This window comes from Lupinus angustifolius, chromosome LG05 (genome assembly GCF_001865875.1).
Source record: "Lupinus angustifolius cultivar Tanjil chromosome LG05, LupAngTanjil_v1.0, whole genome shotgun sequence".
Taxonomy (NCBI): Eukaryota; Viridiplantae; Streptophyta; class Magnoliopsida; order Fabales; family Fabaceae; genus Lupinus; species Lupinus angustifolius.
Genome location: NC_032013.1, coordinates 17,914,166 through 17,936,565, shown reverse-complemented (window position 1 = coordinate 17,936,565; position 22,400 = coordinate 17,914,166). Strand labels below are relative to the sequence as shown.

Below are 22,400 nucleotides of genomic sequence, written 5' to 3'. Positions count from 1 at the left end.
AGAGTCTCTAACCCACCCACCTATCTTCAAGACTTCCACTACCAATTCCTCTCCACGTCCCTACACCACACTACCCCTCACATTAAACATCCTCTTGATAAAGTCCTTTTTTGCAGCTCTTTTTCCCATACTTACTTACCTTACTGCCTATCCATCATCACTCACAATGAACCAAAGACTTTCAAACAATCAATTCAATCTCAGGATTGGATTCAAGCAATGAACAATGAGTTATCTGCTCTTGCAGCCAACAACACATGGACACTTATGCCCCTTCCACCTGATAAAAAGGCCATAGGGTCTAAATGGGTATACAAACTGAAATACCATTATGATGGCACAATAGAAAGTTACAAGGCAAGGTTAGTAGCTAAGGGATTCACACAAACTGAAGGTCTAGATTTCTTTGAAACTTTTGCTAATGTGGTCAAACTTACTACCATTAGACTCCTTCTATCAATTGTTGCTTGCCAAGGTTAGTTTTTACATCAACTTGATGTCAACAATGCCTTCATACATGGAGATCTTGATGAAGAGGTATATATGTCTTTGCCTCCAGGTGTGCTCTCTCCCATCCCAAATCAGGTATACAAACTTAACAAATCAATTTATGGCTTAAAACAAGCAAGTAGGCAATGGTTTACAAAACTATCTTCTTCATTACTTGACTTGGGTTATAATCAATCTCATCATGATCACTCCCTTTTCACAAAACATTCTAATTCTAACTTTATTGCTTTGCTCATTTATATTGATGACTTGATCCTAACAGGAAATGACATTTCTGAAATTAACAAGGCCAAGCACCATATTGATTCCAAATTCAAGATTAAAGACATTGGCCTTTTAAAATACTTTCTAGGCCTTGAGGTTGCTTGTTCCAAACAAAGCATTACACTTTGTCAAAGAAAGTATGTTCTTGATCTGCTTTCTGACATTGGTTTCCTGTCCTTTAAACCAGTACCTACCCCTATGACTAAACATCCTCACCTTTATCAAGAGGATAGCCCACCTTACAATGACCCTGTTCTCTATGGACAATTGGTGGGCCATTTACTATATTTGAAAAACACCAGACCTGACTTAAGCTTTGCAATACAACAGCTAAGTCAATTCATGGCTGCACCTACTACCAATCATTATAAAACCATGACTAGAATTCTGAGATATATCAAAGGCACTCCTGGACAAGGATTGTTCCTTCCTAAAACCTCAAGCATCCATATAAAGGGCTACAGTGACTCTGATTGGACCACTTGCCCTGATACTAGAAAGTCTATCTCTAGATTTTTAATGTTTTTAGGTGATTCTTTGGTTTCTTGGAAATCCAAGAAATAAAATACAACCTCTACATCGTCATCTGAGGCTAAATATCGTGCTTTAGCTATTGCTTCATGTGAAGTTCAGTGGCTAACCTATCTTTTAGAATATTTATGTGTTCCTTTTAAAACATCTGCCATGCTTTATTGTGATAACAATTCTACTAGACATATAGTTGCTAATTCGGTTTTTCATGAAAGAACTAAAGATATTGAAATTGATTGTCATGTTGTAAGAGAAAAAATTCAAAGCAAGTTGTTTCATTTATTACCTATTAACACTAATGATCAGACAACTGACATTTTCACTAAAGCTCTTGAGCCTAACTTGTTCCATTCCCTTATGCCCAAGCTAGGAGTAATAAACATTTACTCTCCAGCTTGAGGGAGGGTAATAAGCATAATGCTTGATCATGTTTCAATTCAGTCTAGCTAATGCTGCATCAGGAACACCAGAATTGGTGCATCAGCAGCATCAGGATCTTGGTCAGGCTTGGTGAATCAGGGTTTAGGTAATTTTGCTTCAGAAAGCATACACCTAACTCTTTCAACCAAAGTTCTGTTCATCCTCTCCGCTAAGCCATTAAGTTGAGGAGTCTTAGGAAGAGTCTTTTCATGTCTAATACCTTGCTGCTCGCAGTAAATATCAAACGATCCACAATACTCACCACCATTGTCAGTACGAATGCATTTCAGCTTCTTGCCAGAATGTCTCTCAACCAAAACAAGGAATTGTTTGAACTTTTCAAGCATTTGGTCCTTTGTCTTCAAAGCATAGACTCAAAGCTTCCTTGAACAATAATCAATAAAAGTAACAAAGTAAAGTGCACCACCGAAGAATAATAAGATCATCACAAGTAGTAGTAGTAGTAACACGATCATCATCACCATGATTCTTCTCGTTCTGTTTGCCCTTCTTGTCATTATTCTCCTTTTTCTATTGAAATCAATTCTTCTGTATGTGACCTGCTTTGTGACAATAATGACATTCCACATTCTTATATTTGGACTTGGACTTACTTCTGCCCTTTTCTCTATCACCTTTCGGTTCCTTTCTATGACTTCTCCCCCTATTTTTAGTGACAAACACCTCAAAATGAGATGAAGTACCATGTGCCTTACTTCTCATCTCCTCATTAAGAATACTTCCTTTTATACTCTCCAAAGAGACAATCCCATTGGGGACTGAATTTGTAATTGAAACTCGAAATGTTTCCCAAGAATCTGGTAGAGTATTCAGTAGTCATAGTCTCAATACTTCATCATCAAACTTGATATCCATTCCTGATAATTGATCAAGGATCCCTTGAAAATCATTCAAGTGATCTGAAATAGAAGCTCCCTCCTTATACTTCAACAAGTATAATTTATTATTCCCTGATTTAGAAGCATACAATGATTCAATTTTCTTCCATAAAGATTTTGCATTTTCCTCTTTAGGAATGTGAGTGTAGACATTGTCTTCTACATATTGCCGAATGAAACCACAAACTTGTTGATGTTGAAAACTCCAATCTTCATCAGACTTAGACTTTGGCATCTCAGTAGCAAACACAGGAATATGCAAATTCTTCACAAATAATAAATCTTTCATTTTTTCTTTCCACAAGTGATATTTAGTGTCATTCAAACATATCATTCTATGTGTATTTGCCTCCATCATTCAAGCAAGTCAAATAACCTCAAACCCCAAAGAGCTCTGATACCACTCTGATGGGAAATTCAACATAATAACAATGTAAACTCTAATAGAGTATATGCAGCAGATAATTATTTCCCCAACTTGCTAGAATCTATGAGGAGCAATATCAAATAATGCAGTAACACACAAGGGACACCAGAATTTTAACGTGGAAACCTTCCCAAAGTGAGAAGTAAAAACCACGGGAACAAGCTAGTCAATCAAGCTCCACTATAATCAAAATAGGAATACAAGAGTGTCTCCAAAATACAGCACAAAACGTGGTCAACAATACGGCATACAACAGAGCAACAAGCTTGAAAATGAGAACAAGAAAAACCAGAAAAAAAATCAGTAACATAGCTTCTGTAACAGCTCGATTTCTACCACCTCGGACGTCGTCTCACCGATCCAACCGTTCAGAATGAAGTACTATAAGTTTTGAACCTTCTATCCAAATTTCAGCCCGATCCAACAGTGAACAAAGATGCAGTCGCGAATTTCCCACGAATGCTCGGAGTTCCTGCGGATTGAGTTTTCTTATCTTCTCTCACACTTTTGAATTGCCTCTTTTTGCATAAATTGTCTACACTCTCTTGCCACATCTGACCCCTATCTATTAGATTAAGTGAGACAAGTGGATTTTTCCCAACTGGGTCTTTCTCCATATAGGAAGGGAGCCCAAACCCAACAGTTATAAGGTGGTTTGATGGTTAAGGAGAATAAGTAAAATGAAGGAGTTTAAGGGTTCAAGTCTCGCCCACAACGAATATCAATATAATAACATGCTACAACTGACACGTATGTCAATGTTAGATCAAGTTACAAGTAGCACATGTCATTATTATGTGTAGAAAAAAATTGTGGATTGATTTTTTATTACCTACAAACAAAACTGAAAAGCTATTTCATAAAAGCGATAATTTTTAAAACACAAACAAGCAGTCAAAACTACTAATTAAACTAAGGTTGTTGGCTCATTAGTTTTAGTGCATCAAACACTACTTTAGATTTGCTAATATATTAAATGATGTGGTTCACTCTTCTTCTGCAGAAGCATAGTGGCATTACAAAAGTTAAATAGAAGCTGTTAATTGCATATGCCTCTTAAATGTTGAAACTATGAGCTCATTATATTATAACCTTTGGCCACTGTCCATAACGCAGTTTAGTAAAATACTACAATAAAATAAAGCAAAGAAAACGTAGGGTTTTTTGCTGCTTATAACTTTTGTCTCCTTACTATTGCTATATCTTAAAAATACATATTTCTCCTATCCAAGTAGCAGAATGAAGTGCATCCTTGGTCCATGTAATTTTAGTCATTCAATTGATAAAAAATGATTGAATTACATTGTTTCAGTCAAATTACATAAATATTCCATTATTTTTTAAACCTACACAAACCACCCCTAATTATATACCTACATTATACTCACTATTCCGGTATAAGTGTAATTTGAATGTAATTAAGTTAAACAAAATATAATATATTGTGAAGATATGTCTAAATAATATAAGAGTCAATGTCTATTCATTATTTTGGTTAGTTATAATATAATATAAGAGTGATTTAAACATCTTCTTAGAATTATTGATGTAGTTTACAACGAAACAAAAAATAATGAATAAATATTGACTCTTATACTATTTGGACTTGTCTTTATAATATACTATATTTTGTTTGACTTAATCATATTCGTTACCATTTTTGTTTACAAAATTATACTTATCTCTCTTATAGTGGTAGTAAATATAATATATGTATATAATTAGGGGTGGTTTGTGCAAGTTTAAAAAAATAGTTAATTTGTTTAATGCCTGGTACTAAAATAGCAAAAATAGCAAAAAAATATTTTCCCTTTGTTTGTAAGTACTACATTTTGGAATGATTATGCACTTCTTGGGTTACTCTATGGACTTCATGCATGCTTAACCTCATAGGATCAATAAACAATAGCCCAAACAATGTTAGGTATAATTAAAATAAGGTTCTTATGTGAACTTAAATGACAACTTCTATCCATGAGGTGTTGTTAGTTTAATTGTGCAAGACTTTATTGGATTTTGCATATCATAATAGGTTAAAGGTTAAAGATTCAATTTTTTGAATAATACTTATTGAGAGAGATAATCATATACTACGAATAGTCACATATAGATGAGGTGAAGAAATATTTTTGGTTATTTATTCAAATTCCTGAATTTTTTAATTGCCCCAAACAAATATAGTTTGTACGGTTGTGTTTGTGTAGGGGACCAATTACCAAACAACATCAAAATAAAAGGTTGCGATGTGGCTCAACTATTAATGTAATGCTGTTTTTATTTTGATGCCAACCCTTATGGAACCAATTAAACTAAAGAGGAACCAACAAGTTGTTGGTCTCTACTGGATCCCTAATGTCAAGGGTTCGATTCCTGAGAGTGATACTTATTAGGAAGGGCAGCCACGAAATCCGAAAGAATTAGTTCTTTACGTAAAAAGATGAGGGGATACCTTTGGTAATAACAAAATTAAACCAAAGAGGAAGCACACTATTGATATGGAGTTTCCACCATGTACTCACTCTAGCAATATTAATTACAGTCGTCAAATCAATACCTAAAAATTTATTGAAGTGATATTGTGTCTCATTTGAAGAAATGCATGATTTCCCCACTTATAATTAGAGTCGTCAATTCAATACTGGGTTTTATTTGATAACATGATTTCCACTTTTCTTATCTTAATGGATGCCTTCTGTGCCATAACAAAGTTATTGGAAAATGCAACGCACATTGATGGATTTAAGATTTAATACCCACAACTTTTATATCATATGATAAGAGCTCTTTTGATCCAACAATAAAAAATAATGCACTAAGGTAAGTGCAAGTTAACGAGTGACTATTATTTTTGCAGATAATATACATCATCTCCTCTTTATAGGATGTTTATTAAAAAATGATTTTGATAGTTTTATTGGAAAGAAAAAAGGAGTGGGCTAAAATAATAAAAGAAAGATATGTAAAAATATATGTAGTTGTTAACATTTTTAATGAAACTAATTATATTAACTAACCTCCTCAATTTCAATGAATATACCCAAAAGCACTCTATAAAAAGATTGAGAGGAAATATAATCAACTCAATAGTTTATTACGAAAGTTTAATATCCATGCATTGTTGATGATTTATGTGTTACAATATAAAAAACTTTTATACTAATAAAAAAGTATAGATTACCTTCTTTTATTACAATGTTATCTTGTACGTAATGCGGATATATTGGATGTGTTAGAAGTATAGGAAAAATATGCACCCTCGTAGTCCGATATAATGGTTATTTAGATTATATAAAAAAAGTATAGGAAAAATAAGTAAGAAAGGGACTGAGTTTGACATAAATGTAAAGTAAAATGTAATATTCATCTCTGGTATAAAATGATACTCCTATTTATTAGGTAAGTGTATAATCAAGTGAAACATTTTAGTGGTTAAAACATTATTAAATATTTAAATATGTTAAAATGTTAAATGTTTGATTCATGAGAAGGAAGGATAATCGTACAATTCAAAAGTGAGTAATTCCTTATCTATAAGGTGAGAATATATATTTACTTATACCAAAAAGTAAAACTGGACCGACCGGAAATTAAACTGGATTTAGGACTAAACCATTTGCATTAGGCTTGGAGTCTTGTCCAAGTATGGGTGCTTTCCATAATCATATTAATTCGTATGGGGAGTGGGGATATTCATTTGATAAGGGTTGATACTTTATGGTTATCATCATATATATCTATACGTTATGGGTGTTTGAGAGTTAGAGGGAACAATTTCTTGGTAAAGATATCATCAAAACAAAGTAACATTTTCTGTGAAGCAAAACCCCTAGAATAGTTGCATATATGGATCTGGCCATACGTTTTCATCTCTGACATGAAATAATAATCATGCATGTAAAGAAATGTTGATGCTGAGTATTCTCAATTGTCTGCCATAATAATCAATATATGAGACTTCTCTTATATCATATATTTGGTGGAAGAAATACTTCTTGTGGACAATACACGGTTATAGGTTAGTGATTATTATTGCAAACTGATTTGTGTATACAATTGAGCAGGGCTTCCACTACTCTAACTATGAACAGATGTGATGTTCTAATTTATGTCTCAAATCTTGTCCTGTACTAATGAAAATATGTAATGTGAATTAAAATTTTGAAAGACATGATTTAAGACAGCATATCTTTGTTCCTCTAATAATATTTGGGCAAATCAACAATGACTCATGTTATATATGTTGCTTATCGTATCAGATATTTGTGGATTGGTGTGGAAATTTTTCTTGTTGCACATATATTGCTTTCACACTAGACATCAAGAAAGTACAATGCATGAAAGTACTGCATGATTCATGATGAATTGGCTGAACCATAATTAACTAACAATGCATGAGTTTTTTTGTCAAAGACAATAACCAAGAGTGTGTATAGTAAATGACCAAATTACCGAGTACATATAATTTGATAAAATTATCCACTTTTGTTGTATGGCAGATAGGTAAAATAAACTGTTAATTAAATAATATAAAATTATATTTATATATAATTATGTGACTATTATTGTTCGTGCCATGCATTTACAGCCACATACACCGTACCATGGTTCGGTAAAGTTTTTGTACAGTTTTCGGTGCTGGAATTGACCCATAGGTTTTGAAAGTTCATTTTTTTTCTGTCAAACTTTGAATATTCATTGATTTCCAAGAGAAACGATAATACGTTACAATTGGTTACAATTTTATATGTACTTTTGGGTCATATGTGATTCATATTTTTGTGAGAGGGATCCAGCTGTGGACCCTATTTGGGTCATAAAGTCCTATAATAGGATATCGTTATTGTACATGAAATACAACCTCTAAAGTCTTGATTAACATACGCTTAGAGTGATACACTTGGGCTTGAATAACATACGTGTCTTATTGTATATTTCTATTGATTATACAATATCTTATTGTAAGATATGAAAATTTCCTTCTTTAGATGATTAATATTTTTTTACTTTAAAAGTTAAAGAAATATCATTCATATATTGCATTTAGTCTAAATATTACACGAATCCTATCAATGAATTTTTATGACATTCCAATACTAAAAGAGCATAAAGGAACACAATCTCATCAAAACAACTAAGTCCAGTTCAAAGTACATGCGTCGAGTGCAAGAGTTACGCCCGACACAACTTGACTAGCTAAAAGGTCAAGACCAGTCGAAGAGTTGCGCCCAACGAACATACCTATGCCCAACAAAATGTGCAAAAATCGAAAAAGTTAAAAGGGGGTCGAAAATGACTTTTTAGGGGTTTTGAATTAGTTCTTGAGTAGTTCTTCAGATGGAAACACTATGTACTCGATTTCTCTTAGTTTCTAGGTAGTTTAGCTGAAAATGAGATGTAAAAGTAAGGTGAGAGGTTAGAGTAGTCAATTTGCTTATTGAGGAGGTAATCCCTTCTCATATGAGTTGTATTTTTCTCTTTTTTATTTGTGTTTCTATTTTTCATAAAAATGTTTGTTGGGATTGAATATAATATTCACTGTAACACTTTGATTTGGATTTATGTTTAATTATTATGTGTTGATTTTTTATGAGTTATCTATTTTGCTTAATGCTTCTTTACAGATTGACAACCTCTTTGGTATGAAACTTGATTGATGAATTCATGAAGAAATTCTGATCCTAAGAGTCCGAAATTAGGAGCTGATCTTATTGGTATAATTTCTATATGTAGATTTATATAAATTTGTCATATTCATGCATGTGTTGATATGGTTACTAGACATAAAGTCGCATGAACACCAAAATAACTCTCAAATTTGTTAACATAGTTGTTAGACATAGAGGTGTGTTAACACTACATAAATCTTCATATTGTTAGTATAATTATTGGACATAGAGCTAAATTAATAAGCTACTAACATGACCAAGACACTGGTGATTAATATTTTTGAAGTGTTTCATTAAAACTCAATTTCACAAACATAGTTGCTAAACATAGACGAATGTTTTGTGGGTCATAGTTATTTATCTTCTGGGGTTACTAGACATGGAGGTTTATTTCATGAGCTACTAAATTGACTACGACATTAATTTTTAGTACCATTGAGGTCCCATTGTTGTGAAAGAATCATTTTCAAATGAATTTGTGTTGTTGAATCAAGTGTATATAGATATTGAGTATATAAAGTTCGGTCCCAACATCATTATTGCATAATTTAATCTAGTAGCTTAAATCGTAATAAGTATAATCAAACATACCAACCAAAAATCATTTTAAACCATTTTAGAATAACAATATTTAGTTGAAAGACTTGTATCAAACAAGTCCTTATGTATCTAACGACCATTTTATACTTGTTTCCAACATCCGACTTGGTATGACCAAATTTCTGGTAATCATAATGACACCATTATTGGGGACTTGCATATGATATTTACCATCACATCAAAATTTGTTATTTTTAAGTATTTAATTTTTGTTTTCCTTGTTGTTTTATTTCTCTATGAACGAGTGGATCTGCACTGACAGTTTATTGAGTTTGTTTATGCATGGTGAGGTTCTAAGTACACCATGAGTTACAAGATGTTAAATCACAACTTGGACACCCATGTTGCACTTCTGGCCCAAAACAAGATGTCTTCACAACAACTGGAATTACTCAACCAACATATGGACAATCTTCCTCAACAAGTCTTCTTAGACTTCCCTTCTATTCGAAAAATGGTGTATTGCAATCTTTGCTATGGTAATCACCCTACCTACTATTGCTCAACCCCTCAAACTGAGAAGATGCAATACATGAGAGACTACAATCAAGACAGAACCTCCAAGATGGAGGGCATTCTAAGACAAATTATGGATATGATTATGACTAATCAAAGGAACAGTAGCACCTCTATGAGGAATTTGGAGACTCAAGTGGAGCAGTTGGCCAAGAAAAAGAGCGAAATCCAAGTAATTTGATCGAAGAAACAATTAGCAACCACATCTCATACTATGGAGAAATGCCAACCGATTACAACAATGATTGATGAGCCAATAGGTAATGATATTGGTAAGAGGTTAGTCAACGAGAAACTTGTTATAATTAATGAAGACGATGAACATTTAGTGAATAGGAAAACTACAATGGAACAAAATACCAATAAAATAGCAATTTGTATATTAAAATTAAAGAAGAAAAAAAGATCATCACAATGAGTCATAAGTTGGAATATAAGATTAAAAAGAAATTTGGGAAAATCCCTAAGGACTCTTCTTGGAAAAGGTTGAATGGCATACAAAAGCGGTATAGATAACCAAATGTCATACTACTTTGATTAATTTAAAATTGTGATCCTTAAGATCACATTCTGATGTTATGATAATGTCGTTAAGGAATCACTAAATGGGAGGCAACTTATTCTTTTAGTTTATACATTTATTTTTATTTCAATTTAATTTTATTAAACATTTTTTCTGATTTCACTTTGACGAGTTACAAGTGTTATATATTCATTTTGAAGCGAATAAGGTATAAAAAATCACACAAAAAACATTGAGACAAACAAAATCATGTGTCGGGCGAAATTTCCCGAGCCCAGCAAAAAAAATGCGTCGAGCGAAAATGGTGTGTTGGACAAAATTATTAATATACAATTTCATGTGCCCAACACATAGTTGTGCAGGGGAAAATTATTAAAATATAATTTTCTATACCCAATGCAAGGGTTGCACTAGCGCACTTGTCACAAATCACTTTATAATTTGGGGTTTGCGGCTCGCTTAGCCCCCACACTAAGCGAATTCCACAAAGTAAAAACCAAGTTTTAAGCATTCTAAGCTCGTTCCTAGCTTCCTAAACATGTCAAGTTCACACTATTGAGGTTACTTCTTCCCCCATTCTAATTCCTATGTCTTTACAATCATTATGTTTGATTTTTTGACCTAGAATTTCAGTAGCAGCATTTTTGTTCAAATTGATAGGCTGGGTAAGCTATTTTGGTAGGAATGAGTGGTGTTAATTCTAATCATGTGAGCAGACGTAATGGGTGGTTGAAATGTATGTTTTTGTATAATCATATATGTATGCTATGCATTGAACATTAATATGAAGCTTAGATCAATTTTTTTGCTATGGGGTGTTTCTTCAGACAATAATGTAGCTTAATTCAATGATTGTTATTAGCTATGCCGGTTATTTGTGAATTTGTCTTGATTTGTGCTTAAATTGAATATCCAATGTGTCTCAAACATGGCACCAAAGAATAACATCCAAGAGGGTGACGCCCAGGTTTGGTACCTTCAGAGCCTAGACGGGGCATGCCAGTCAAGTGCCATGGCTAAAGATATGACCCAATTCCCCATCCAGGAGTCTTATCACCAGTTCCTAGATTGGGCCTTCCAAATAATCCATGGGGATAGGAGGATGGAGTTGCAGCCTCGTGACTATGATCTCTTCATGGGGGAGATCATCTAGAGGCAATGAAGTGTCATGGCCTTACCTCCCAATTACTTCAACAAAGACATTATCATGGAGTTATACACCAATGCATACCCCCAAATCTCGGAAGCAGCATTGCTAAGATGTCATTGGTAAGAGGGAAACATGTGTCATTCGATAGGAACACCGATCAACTATTACCTTGGTAACCCCTACACCATCACTAAGAACTGCATAGATGATTTTCAGTAAATGAACGGTGATGATTTCTGTAGGGGCACTCCTATGCATGAGAGGACGACTACGCTCCTATACTCGCCTGGCCGAACTTATGATTCCAAACCCAATGGGGTGCCCAGGAGGATCCTATAGAAGGACATGAGCACTTTGACCCGGGTTTCGACATCCTTTATCATCAACAACATTTACTTAGTTACCCACACCTCCGATCTCACATTGACTAAGAATTTCTTGGCATACTGCATCCAGAACAAGATGGATGTGGATGTGGCGATCATCATCTCAGATGACTTGTATCGGTTCATGATCAGCGAGCCTTCCAAGATTGTGGGAGCTACTAAGCCATTGGTCTTCTCGGGGCTGATCACTAGTTTGTACAAAAGGGTAGGGGTCAACACTTAAGTGTGACCACTTACGACCCTAAAAGCACCCTTGGATGCTTCCTACATCCATAAGTACTGCATTGGCAAGGACGCATTTACTTAGGGTCCAGCTCCAAGGCCTCAACACACCTCTGGTAGCCCAACTTCATCTTCAAGGCCCAGACGATCCCCTACCACCACCACTAACTAGATTGACATGCAACATGTCAGGCAGCAGCAAATATCCCATCAACAGGGACATGAGATGATCTATGTGTTGATGGACCAGTTTTCCTCCACCATGTACATGCAAGGATCATCCTATGCTGGAGGTTTCACTTGGGCGAACCCTACTACATATGTTGAGCATGTGGCTTGGCTTGGGGACATGTTAATTTACTAAGATGGTGTTGATGATATGGATGACATCCTTGGAGGAGATTTCGCCAACTAGCCAACTGCACTCACTATGAACCATTTTCCATTTTATTGTATTTTCAGTTTCTCTATGTACTTTTCTATTTTTTATGTATTTTTCTATTTTTTTATGTACTTTTAGGTTATTTCCTTTTATACTTTTATTTGAATGCTTATGTAACTAGATGTATGAATGAATGAATTAGTATTTTCAAAATTGTGTTTTGTTATCTTCTGATTTAATCAATATGTTAGCTTGTTTTTGTTTTATCAATTAGCATAAGTTGACATAAAAAGGAATAGAATTCTAAGTTGTGCACTTTTGGATTGTATGTGGTTAAACATGTTGAACTGTGCAATCATTGGTTGTGTATAACAGTTGACTTCATAAAGCTGTTTGATATTAAGAAAGACTAGGTAAGCATGAGTGGGATTGGGTGAAACACTAATCATAATTTGAGCTTGCACTCGATTAGCATTGTTGATTTTGTTTGGGTCTATAATTTCTTGGTAAATGTGATGCATGGAAAGAATCAAGACATTTGTTTCATTGAAATAAACCACTTGACCAAAAAGCATACCAAAAAGTAATTTATCCATTGCTAGACCCTTTGAGCCTTATACATGTTATTGTTATAACCTTTGAGCCATAGATGGAAAATAATGACCATTTTCCTATTCTAGTAGGATAAAAGAGCTTGGTTATGTATTATGGTTATGTTCGAGTTGGGGAGATGGAATAGTATATGAAAAAAAGATAGAAAAAATGTTGTACAAAATTGTTGTAAACCATAAGTTCATTCATGCAAAAGTAAAACCTCCTAAAAAGAGGAAAACAAGATAAGAATGATGATATGTTAGTAAAGAAAAAAGGTGTAAAGTTGAGTTATAGTGGAAAAGAGTTGATTATGATACACTTGGGTATTATTAAAATTAGTGAGTGTATTGAATTGCTCTCTTAACCTATTAGGACTTGTATCCAAAAAAATAATATTCTTTGTAGCATAACCACATTACAACCATAAGAAAAACCATAGTGACCAATGATGAAGCATTTACTATTTATTTGATATGAAACAAATATCAAATTTAGTTTCATGATAACTTTGAGTAATGATTGAGAGAAACACATTCCATATTGAGATGATTTAATTGATATATTCTATGAGTATTACCTTTCTTAATCGACTAACAATATGAGTGTTTCATGATTTAATTGATATATTCTATGAGTGTTGTATGATTTAATTGATATATTCTATTAGGTATCATACACTTCTTGGAATTACTCATTCTTGGGTTTTTTCTATAAGTATTGTGTGATGAAAGTTGATATCTCTTTATGACTCAAGTCAAGTCTTGCACCCTTTTATGACTATTATTTTGGAAGTGTGAGATGTTGGTAGGGGTGTAAAAGTTTGATTTGGTTCGATTTTAGGTGCATTTCAGTGATTGAATCGAATACAAACACATGTTCAATTAATCACAAATTTAACTATAGGAACCGAATTGAATTACTCTTGAATGGTTCGGTTCCAAGGTTTTTCCTATTATTTTTTTATAAATATTTTTGCATCAATTGAAAGTTCAAAATATATCATAAGAGATATTGTTTATCCATAAAAAATACATATATAATAGTTATATATATATATATATATATATATATATATATATCAATTATATAATTTATGGAGAAAAAATGAATTATCACAAATATAATAATACAATTCACAATTAATAACACATATATCTATTAGTAACATATATAATCTTACAATTCACAATTAGTAACACATATAACAATATATGGTATATGTTGTTTCAAACTCAATACTAGAGATGACAATGAAGACTGAACATATGGGTACCCGTCCGAATTGAACCTGAATTTAATAGGGAAAATTCGTTGTGATTGGGTTCGGGTTTTATCCAAATATAATTTTCGGGTACGGATTTGGGTTTGAGTTTGGTATAAGTAATACCCTACCCCAAACTCACCCTAAATCTGAATGACATATTTAAAATTATACAATTATATATAAATAAAATGTTTCTTGGTGTGTTTTAATAATGGAGAGAATGTAGTGGCAAAAAACCTCATTGTTTTAATAATGGAGAGAATGTAATGGCAAGAAACCTCATTGTTTTAATGATGGAGAATTGGAGAGCATGCACTGGGATAATGTTAGTGCCAACGTCAGATATAAATGTGTATATATATATATATATATATATGACAATTTTGGGTTTTCCGTCGGGTTCGGGTTACCCGAAACCCAACGAGTTCAGGTATGATATTATTATTTTTAATCTCATTGAGTTTGGGTTCGGGTTCTACATTTTGGGTTCGAGTTTGGGTAAGTGCAAACCCAGCCCCGATCCGCCCCGTTGTCATTCGTACTCAATATCACAAAAGTTGGAAGATATGTTCCAAATCATCAATATACTATGAAGCAATTTAGTAAGTAATAACATATATAATATTAACATAATAATAATTTAGTGACATATATAATACTAATTCACACAAAATTGACAATTTAAGCTACAAAATTGGTTGAAGAATTTAAAGAACAATAAAACATCATTCCATAATATCTATTTCTTTAATATGCGATTTGGTTCCAACAGTTCCTAAATTTGTAAAACCATAAACCGAACAAAACCACATTTTGTGAAACTAACTGAATTGAACTGTGAAACCGAACAAACCGCATTTTATGGTTTGGTTCGGCTCAATTTCATCAGTTTCATGGTTTAAACCAAAAGCACTCCTAGATGGTGGGAGTGGAAGATTACTCTTAATGAAATATTCAAAACATTGATTACCACTGCCTTATGTAAGAGGGCCTAACGTTTATCAATATATTTTTTCAAGAAAAAATGTATGCTGTAAAATGTATAAATTTTATATATTGTTATTACATAATCTATAATTTATATTTAATTATTATTGATTCTTCAAAAAAGTAATACAAATGACGTGCTCACTGTTTATAATTATATACACAAACAACACATAGCGACTTCCAAACAAGGGATGAGTTTACTTGAATTTGCCTTCCCTTCTCCTTCTCTTCCTCCCCCTCCTTACTCTCTCATTCGTTTCCTTCCATTTCCCCCTAACTCCCAAACAAAGCCTAAAGAGGTTAATTTCTTACTCATAGAGTGAGGAAATACTTTGATAATAACAAAAATATTATATTTCATAACCACAATTATGACCATATTATTGTTGTTTTAAAAGCAGGGTTGTAAAAACTGGTTCGTGCCGAAACCGGTGAATCGGTCTCAGTATTGGTATGATACAATATTTATATCGATCATGCAATCATGCTGATCAAAATTGGCCAAAATCGATCATAACGACTGATTTTTAATTGAACTGTACAAGTCATACCGTCCGGTTTTTATTTAAAATTAATTTTTTAATAAAAATAAAAAAAATATTGATTTTTTATTGATTTTTCAACATTAATGTTAATATATTTATATGTATATTTAATTTCGCCGATATGCGACTTAATTAGTGAACTACTGGTTAAACCACTATACCATTATACCAATATCCTAATCAATTTAATGACTGGTATGGTATTAATAACACTGTTTAAAAGTGTTTACAATGGACTATAATTGCCACTATATTTTGCCTCCATTTTTGTAAGTATTATAAATACAATGTAATAAGAATCACAGTTTAACACATTACCAGTACATTGGTTGAAATTAAAATCCAGACACAAAACTAACGCATAAATATAAAATTTCAAAACGTATCCATATGCCATATTTTCCATCCAATGGCACTAGGTGCAACGTTTATCGATATTAATTAGCTTTCTAACATAAATATTTGAGAGGCTTATATTAAAAAGAAAACTCTGTAACATAAACTAAGAGCTTTATGATGTGTTTGGCATAAATTGTGTTTTTAGATTTTGATTATAAATTATGAGATCATCTTTTAAAACATGTTAGTTTTTGTATATATAATAAATAAAAAGATAAGAATTGGTAGTGGTTAGAGATAAAAGGATAAAAACTAGAATAAAAATGAATTTAAAAACAAGCTTTTAAGATCATTATCTTAGTTAACTAAGATATATATCAGATATATTAAAAGTTAGTTATTCATTACAATATCATTTAAAAAAGTTATGACATACATTTTTTAATCTTAAATGTTCAAATAAGATTTAATAGTACGTATTTACAGGTTTCATTTCTTGAGTCACTATATATATATATATATATATATATATGCTTGATAACGAATGCAAGTATATATAATAATAAATAGTGAAATATATAATAACAAGAAATTAATTAATTGGGTCTATTCGTTTATGACTATGTATTATTTTTTGGTATTACCAATAATATCTCATCACCTTAAGGATAAGACCTAACAAATATCGCTCCAAAGAATCAAACCATTGACCTCTTTGTCTTTCTGATGATCTACCGAGGTCTTACATCACTAGACCAATGCCTAGTTGTTGCCCCCATGTATTATTTATTTGCACAACAACCAAGCTAACAAACATACAATAGTACACCATCACTTTAACCCATTGATCATGGATGTTGTTCTCTTATAACCTTGCAGATGATGTTATTTTCTCAGCTCTAATTGTAAGTGCTGTCACAGGATATCTAAATCCCAAATATATAACTACTGGAAGCTGTATTGACAAGAGTGACATATATGCATTTGTGGTTACTGTTCTTCAAGTTCTATCTGGAATAGGTGATTCAGTATGGATGGCATTTAGGTTTTTCAAATCTGATGAATTGAAATTTTGAGGTCTTACTGACATAAACCTGAAGCAATATCACTTCTCCAAAGCTTGCAATGTTTTGCACCCATGAATTTCTTGACCAAAGACCAATCTTTTTTTGTTACATAAGGCACTTAAAGGAAAGAACAAAGAAGAAGCAACAAGCAGAACAAGCTAATTCCTCTCATGATTGGGTCAAGAAGAGTCGGCGATTAAAAATAGGACACATCCTGCAAGGTGGGATGCTGCATAAGTCGGAGATCCATTGTGCTCCCTTCTTAGCTAGATAGTCCACAACACAATTCATTGCCCTGAGAGTGTGACTCACTTGGACATAATACATCTTTCTAAGGATTTAATTGATGACATTTTAAAGATTTCAAAGATTTATTTGATGACACAAATCTTTCAAAGACCTGACTGGTGAGTAGTGATGTTATAAGACTAATAGTCAACCAAAATTCAAATGGATTAGTCTCTTATTTATTATCAACAACTAAAGGATATCCAAATGTTAAGAAATACTGGTTAGTTAGGATGATTTGTTAATCATAATTCATGCAAATACAATGGCAACACCTAACCAAAACTGAAGAACATTTAGCTACCAAAAACTACAAAGGCACTGTTAACAAATTATGTCTGATGAAATAACTAGCAAAAAAGACAGTTTTCACGAGTACAAAGGTAGTAAGGTATTATTTCTTTCAAATTTGTCGACACTAAATTGTTCTACCTGAAGATTCTAGGAAGGAAACATGACAAACAACCATTATAACAATGAAACTCATACAAAGCTATTCATTAGGATTACATTAACTCCCCATTTATGACCTACAAAATTGTTCATATTATAAATACTTGCCTTTTGAAGGACATTGAGCATCTTAGTCAGAAGCAGTGTTCTGTTGATTATCTTGTAACCATTCTGAAGGCCACCAATCTGGTCTACTTGCGACAACCTTAACATCCCCATGTCCTTGTATAGACAAGGCGCTGGAACCCTTTAAAGCTTCCTCTAGCCGCAAAAGCCCCAGCCCACGACATCCTAAGGTAGCTGTCACTGTACCAACTTTTTTGCCAGATATTGTGTTCATTACTTCTGAACCTGGAATGACTTTGTTACCTAATTCTGGAATAGCAGAAAAGAAGCGGCTCTGAGTTCATCATTATAATAAATAATACTGAGGTAGCATTTGGAGCAACAGAACGGAACGTAATGAAATATTCTCTTTGGTTCTACCCTTTTGGTGAAATCAAAATCTATGTCAAGTTCTGTTCATAGCATATATATCAAATGTAGAATAGAGCAATGCACTGATTCAAATTGCAGGTCACACCAAGTGGTGCAGCTGCCTATTGCAGTTGCAATGACTGCCGCAACCACATTACACCACAATTGCGGGACCCCATTTTGATACTAAGGGTGGGTTGAACCGCAACCGTGATCGCAATTGCGACCGCAACCACAATTTAAAAACTGGAACTATATTTTGTTTTATCATGTTCTTACATGTCTACCAAACACTACCTGAAAAAGGAAAATACTTCATGAATTACCTTTCCCGTCATTACCAAGAAATCTTAGAGGAACTATACGCTTCCGAATCACCCCTCTGTGGTGTGTACGAGCTATGAGTTCCTGGCCCACGTAGCAACCTTTGTCAAAGCTAATTGCATTAAGGCCTGCAAGATTATACTCAAGCGCTACTGACTCACCTGGATGCAATTAATTAACCAAGAAATTTGAGACACACAATGCATCAGAAGAGTTCTTTTGAGTTGTTTATGCAAGGAAACAATATGCACCTTTTGGAATCTCAGTTGATCCTTCTGCTACACCCTTCTCTATTCTCCACAGAAGATAATTCTGTTCATCTGTGAATTTGTCGGCCTCTACTAGAGGTGCTGAAACAAGACATTTGCCAAAATAACAAAAATATTGTAATATTTAAAAATAAGTAACAAGATTTGTTACAATAACAATGATAAGAAATTTTGCAGCAATTAAAAGATTAAAAAAAACTTGGTGAGCAAAGGAATAGATAACTAACGAATTATATTTGATGGGAAGATCCCTCTGAAACCAAGAGAAAACAATCTGGGATCCTGAAACCATTGCCACTCGATATTACTCCCATGTGAAACTGGCTTTTCCACATGTGATGGCTTCTGAAGAAGACCATCACCATATCGCTGCCAGCATGAGAAATCATTTGTGACACTATCAATCTCAACCTTTGACCTCAACCGGTATCTGCAGTACTAAAACATTATGGCATTCACAACCAAAAAAGGGTGGCACAATGCACGAGACTCCCACCTATTGGGGTATAGCCGTATATGAATGGTAGATGTACACAACCTTACCCTTGCAAGCGAAGAGGTTATTTCCAATATTTGAACCCATGAACTCTAGGTCACTAAGCTGCAACCTTACCATTGCACGGAGGCTCAACCTCAAGTGAAGGTTATTGCTTAGTGACCAAGAGGTCACGGGTTCAAATCCTATAAACAATCTCTTAGTTTACAGAGGTAAGTCTAAGCGCATCTAGCCTCCCTAGCCCTCACTAGGTGGGAGCCTCATGCAATGGCATTCACAAAACAAATAAATCAAACTTTAACAAGAATCACTAAACCTGGGAATCTGACAGAGAAACTCACTTCTTGAAGGTTTGTATCAATTCATCCAAAACAGAAGCATCGACATCAGCAAACAAATCAAATGGTTCATCATGGGAGCCAGAACCAGGTGCAGTACCAACGTTATCATGTTTGGTGTTGAACGTGGGGGGCTTATAGAGAAAGAGATCATAGAGGAATCTCCCTTGAGGGGTCAATAATGCAGTGTAGATAGGAGGAACAATTGCAGCAGGTATGCTTGGTGTAGGAAAATTAGCGGTTTTTTCACCAATGGGTTCACCAAATCTGCGTACATCGTTTGTCAACAGTCCCTGAAGAAACTTGAGGGTATCAGGCCCTCGGAAACGGATAACAGCCCGAGACTTAAGGAGAGAGGCTACTGGACCAGCATTCTGGAGCTGTGTTTGGTGGTGGTCAGAAAACTGTTTGCAAGCGGTATGGTGGATGGCTCTGCAACGCTGCAAAACGTATTTGGGAAAGGCTACACGATTCATAGGTACTACTGTTTTTGCTGTGTTTTTTGGTTGTGGGTTGTGGGAGTAACAAAGAAGAAAGTGATCAGCACAACATAAACCAGAACTCAGGAGAGGCTACCATCTGTATCAAATTATCAAACACAAACAATTGTATCTTAGAGACTGCCATTTATATCAAATAATCAACAATCATAGATCCACTCATAAAACAGATACAAAGAAATGGGATTTAACATTACCAACTTATAATTACCATTTATTTCATTTCACCAGTACAAAAGTTAGAATTAACCCCTCAGCTTTTGTCTCACCCCAGTTAGTTGTATTTACTATTCCTTAGTCTGTGAAGGGGTGTGCAAAGTAATCATATGCAATTTGTTAATAATAAATTGCTCATGGCACTTCCGTTGATAATTGATACACTGAGTTCAACATCAAACGCAAAAAATTGAAGTTGATTGAAAAACATGCCATGCGAAATTACCACAAGAGTAAGTCAAACAAGCATATTACTCAATTTATCACGAACCCAAAACAAAACAAACAATCAGGACCACTACATAACCCTAATCCCCACACTCAAACCACTATAAAAAATCAAAACTTCAAAATACCCAGGAAAAGAAACAACCAAAAGATGCACACAGCAAATTTTCATACGCAGAGTTCAGTCTCATAAACTGATAAATAATTAATTGAATCTAAAACACAACTTCAAGAGATGAAAAAAAAGATATCTAAATGAAATTTCATGCAGAGAAGGTGATACTCACAAGGAGGAAAGAAGAGACTGTATCGTTTTAACATGAGTATTATATTAATTAGGGTTTTATAGGATAAGCCTAAGTGCAGTGCTAACGTTACTTGTCTTGTGACCCTAAAGTAATGGAGGATAGTTGACGATGTAAGTTACACTTAATCTCAGTCATTCATTTCCTTAGATCCAACGTATCAAATGGTAAGTGCAATAAGTGATGACAGAGAAAAAATCTTAAATAATTTTTAGGTTTCACCCATTTGGTCTGTTGGATCGAAGAAAATGAATGGTCGAGATTTAGTGCAACTAGTGTAACTTAACTTGGATGTAAACAGATCTCTCATCTCATATATATATATATGATGAGATATTTGTTTCACTCAAATTGAATTACACTATTTACACTTAATCTTATCCATTCATTGTTTAAATACAACGAATCAAATGAGCGAAACTTAAAAGTAATCTAACCCACCAATATGGTGTGTTAGATTTGAAAAAATAAACAATTAAGATTGAGTATAATAAATGTAATTCAATTTGTGTGTAACAGAATAAGTTTGGTAATATAAGTAATCTCTTTTATAGGCACGAACATGATATCAATGTGTGTCTAAAAAGTTTGACAAAATAGCCCTTATTTGCTTTACACATATAGAGTTATAACTTCTAAGCTTACTTAACTAAATTGCTTTATTAAAAAATAAAAATAGTTTTTCTCCCCCTCAAACTCATTCATTTCACAAAAAAAAAAGTTTCTCCCCCATCTTTCCAATCTCTTAATCCTAAATTTATTCAACACTTTTACTTTTATGATGTTGAAATTCTTCCATAAATTCCATTAAGATATGGTCATTGCCACCATCAACTTAATGACCATTGACATTCACCTCACCACCCAACCATTATTATCCTTTCTCAAGATCAAAGTTGTCTAAACGGAGTACAGAAAATATGATTGTTCTAGCAAAGAACTTTCCTGGATATTGGTTGCCAATTAGTTCTTGAACCTTTGTTGGAAACTGCTCGAACATCACCAGCACCATCAACGTTGGTGATTAGGACTAGGTTGAAGTAAGAGTGGCCATTGATGGTGATTCTGATACCTCCTATCTTCTAACATGGTACCCCACTTATCATAAACATTAAGGAGGATCAAAATGTTTGATCTAGACAAAGACAACCTAGGAAAACTAAGGCATCAAAGATAAAAACTAGTGCGGTTATCTTGCGAGAAGCATAGAT

At 33.6% G+C, this 22,400-nt stretch overlaps 1 protein-coding gene across 2 annotated transcripts in view; it reads right to left on the bottom strand.

Annotated features, from left to right (window-relative positions):
* The window catches only part of LOC109347947 (putative transferase At4g12130, mitochondrial), a 29,366-nt gene extending 8,107 nt beyond the window's left edge, over positions 1-21,259 (bottom strand). Inside the window, exons 1-7 of one of the 2 annotated variants that reach the window (XR_002107686.1) lie at positions 21,172-21,259; positions 19,944-20,519; positions 19,334-19,536; positions 19,089-19,187; positions 18,840-18,998; positions 18,082-18,411; positions 7,138-7,142 (exon numbers count right to left, since the gene is read on the bottom strand). Coding sequence is in view for 1 of the 2 variants with exons in the window: in XM_019588081.1 (XP_019443626.1) it covers positions 18,167-18,411; positions 18,840-18,998; positions 19,089-19,187; positions 19,334-19,536; positions 19,944-20,416 (1,179 nt within the window). In the remaining variant the exon portion in view is untranslated. Of the gene's footprint in view, positions 1-7,137; positions 7,143-17,901; positions 18,412-18,839; positions 18,999-19,088; positions 19,188-19,333; positions 19,537-19,943; positions 20,520-21,171 lie in introns of those variants that run through there. The other variant, XM_019588081.1, reaches the window with a different exon arrangement.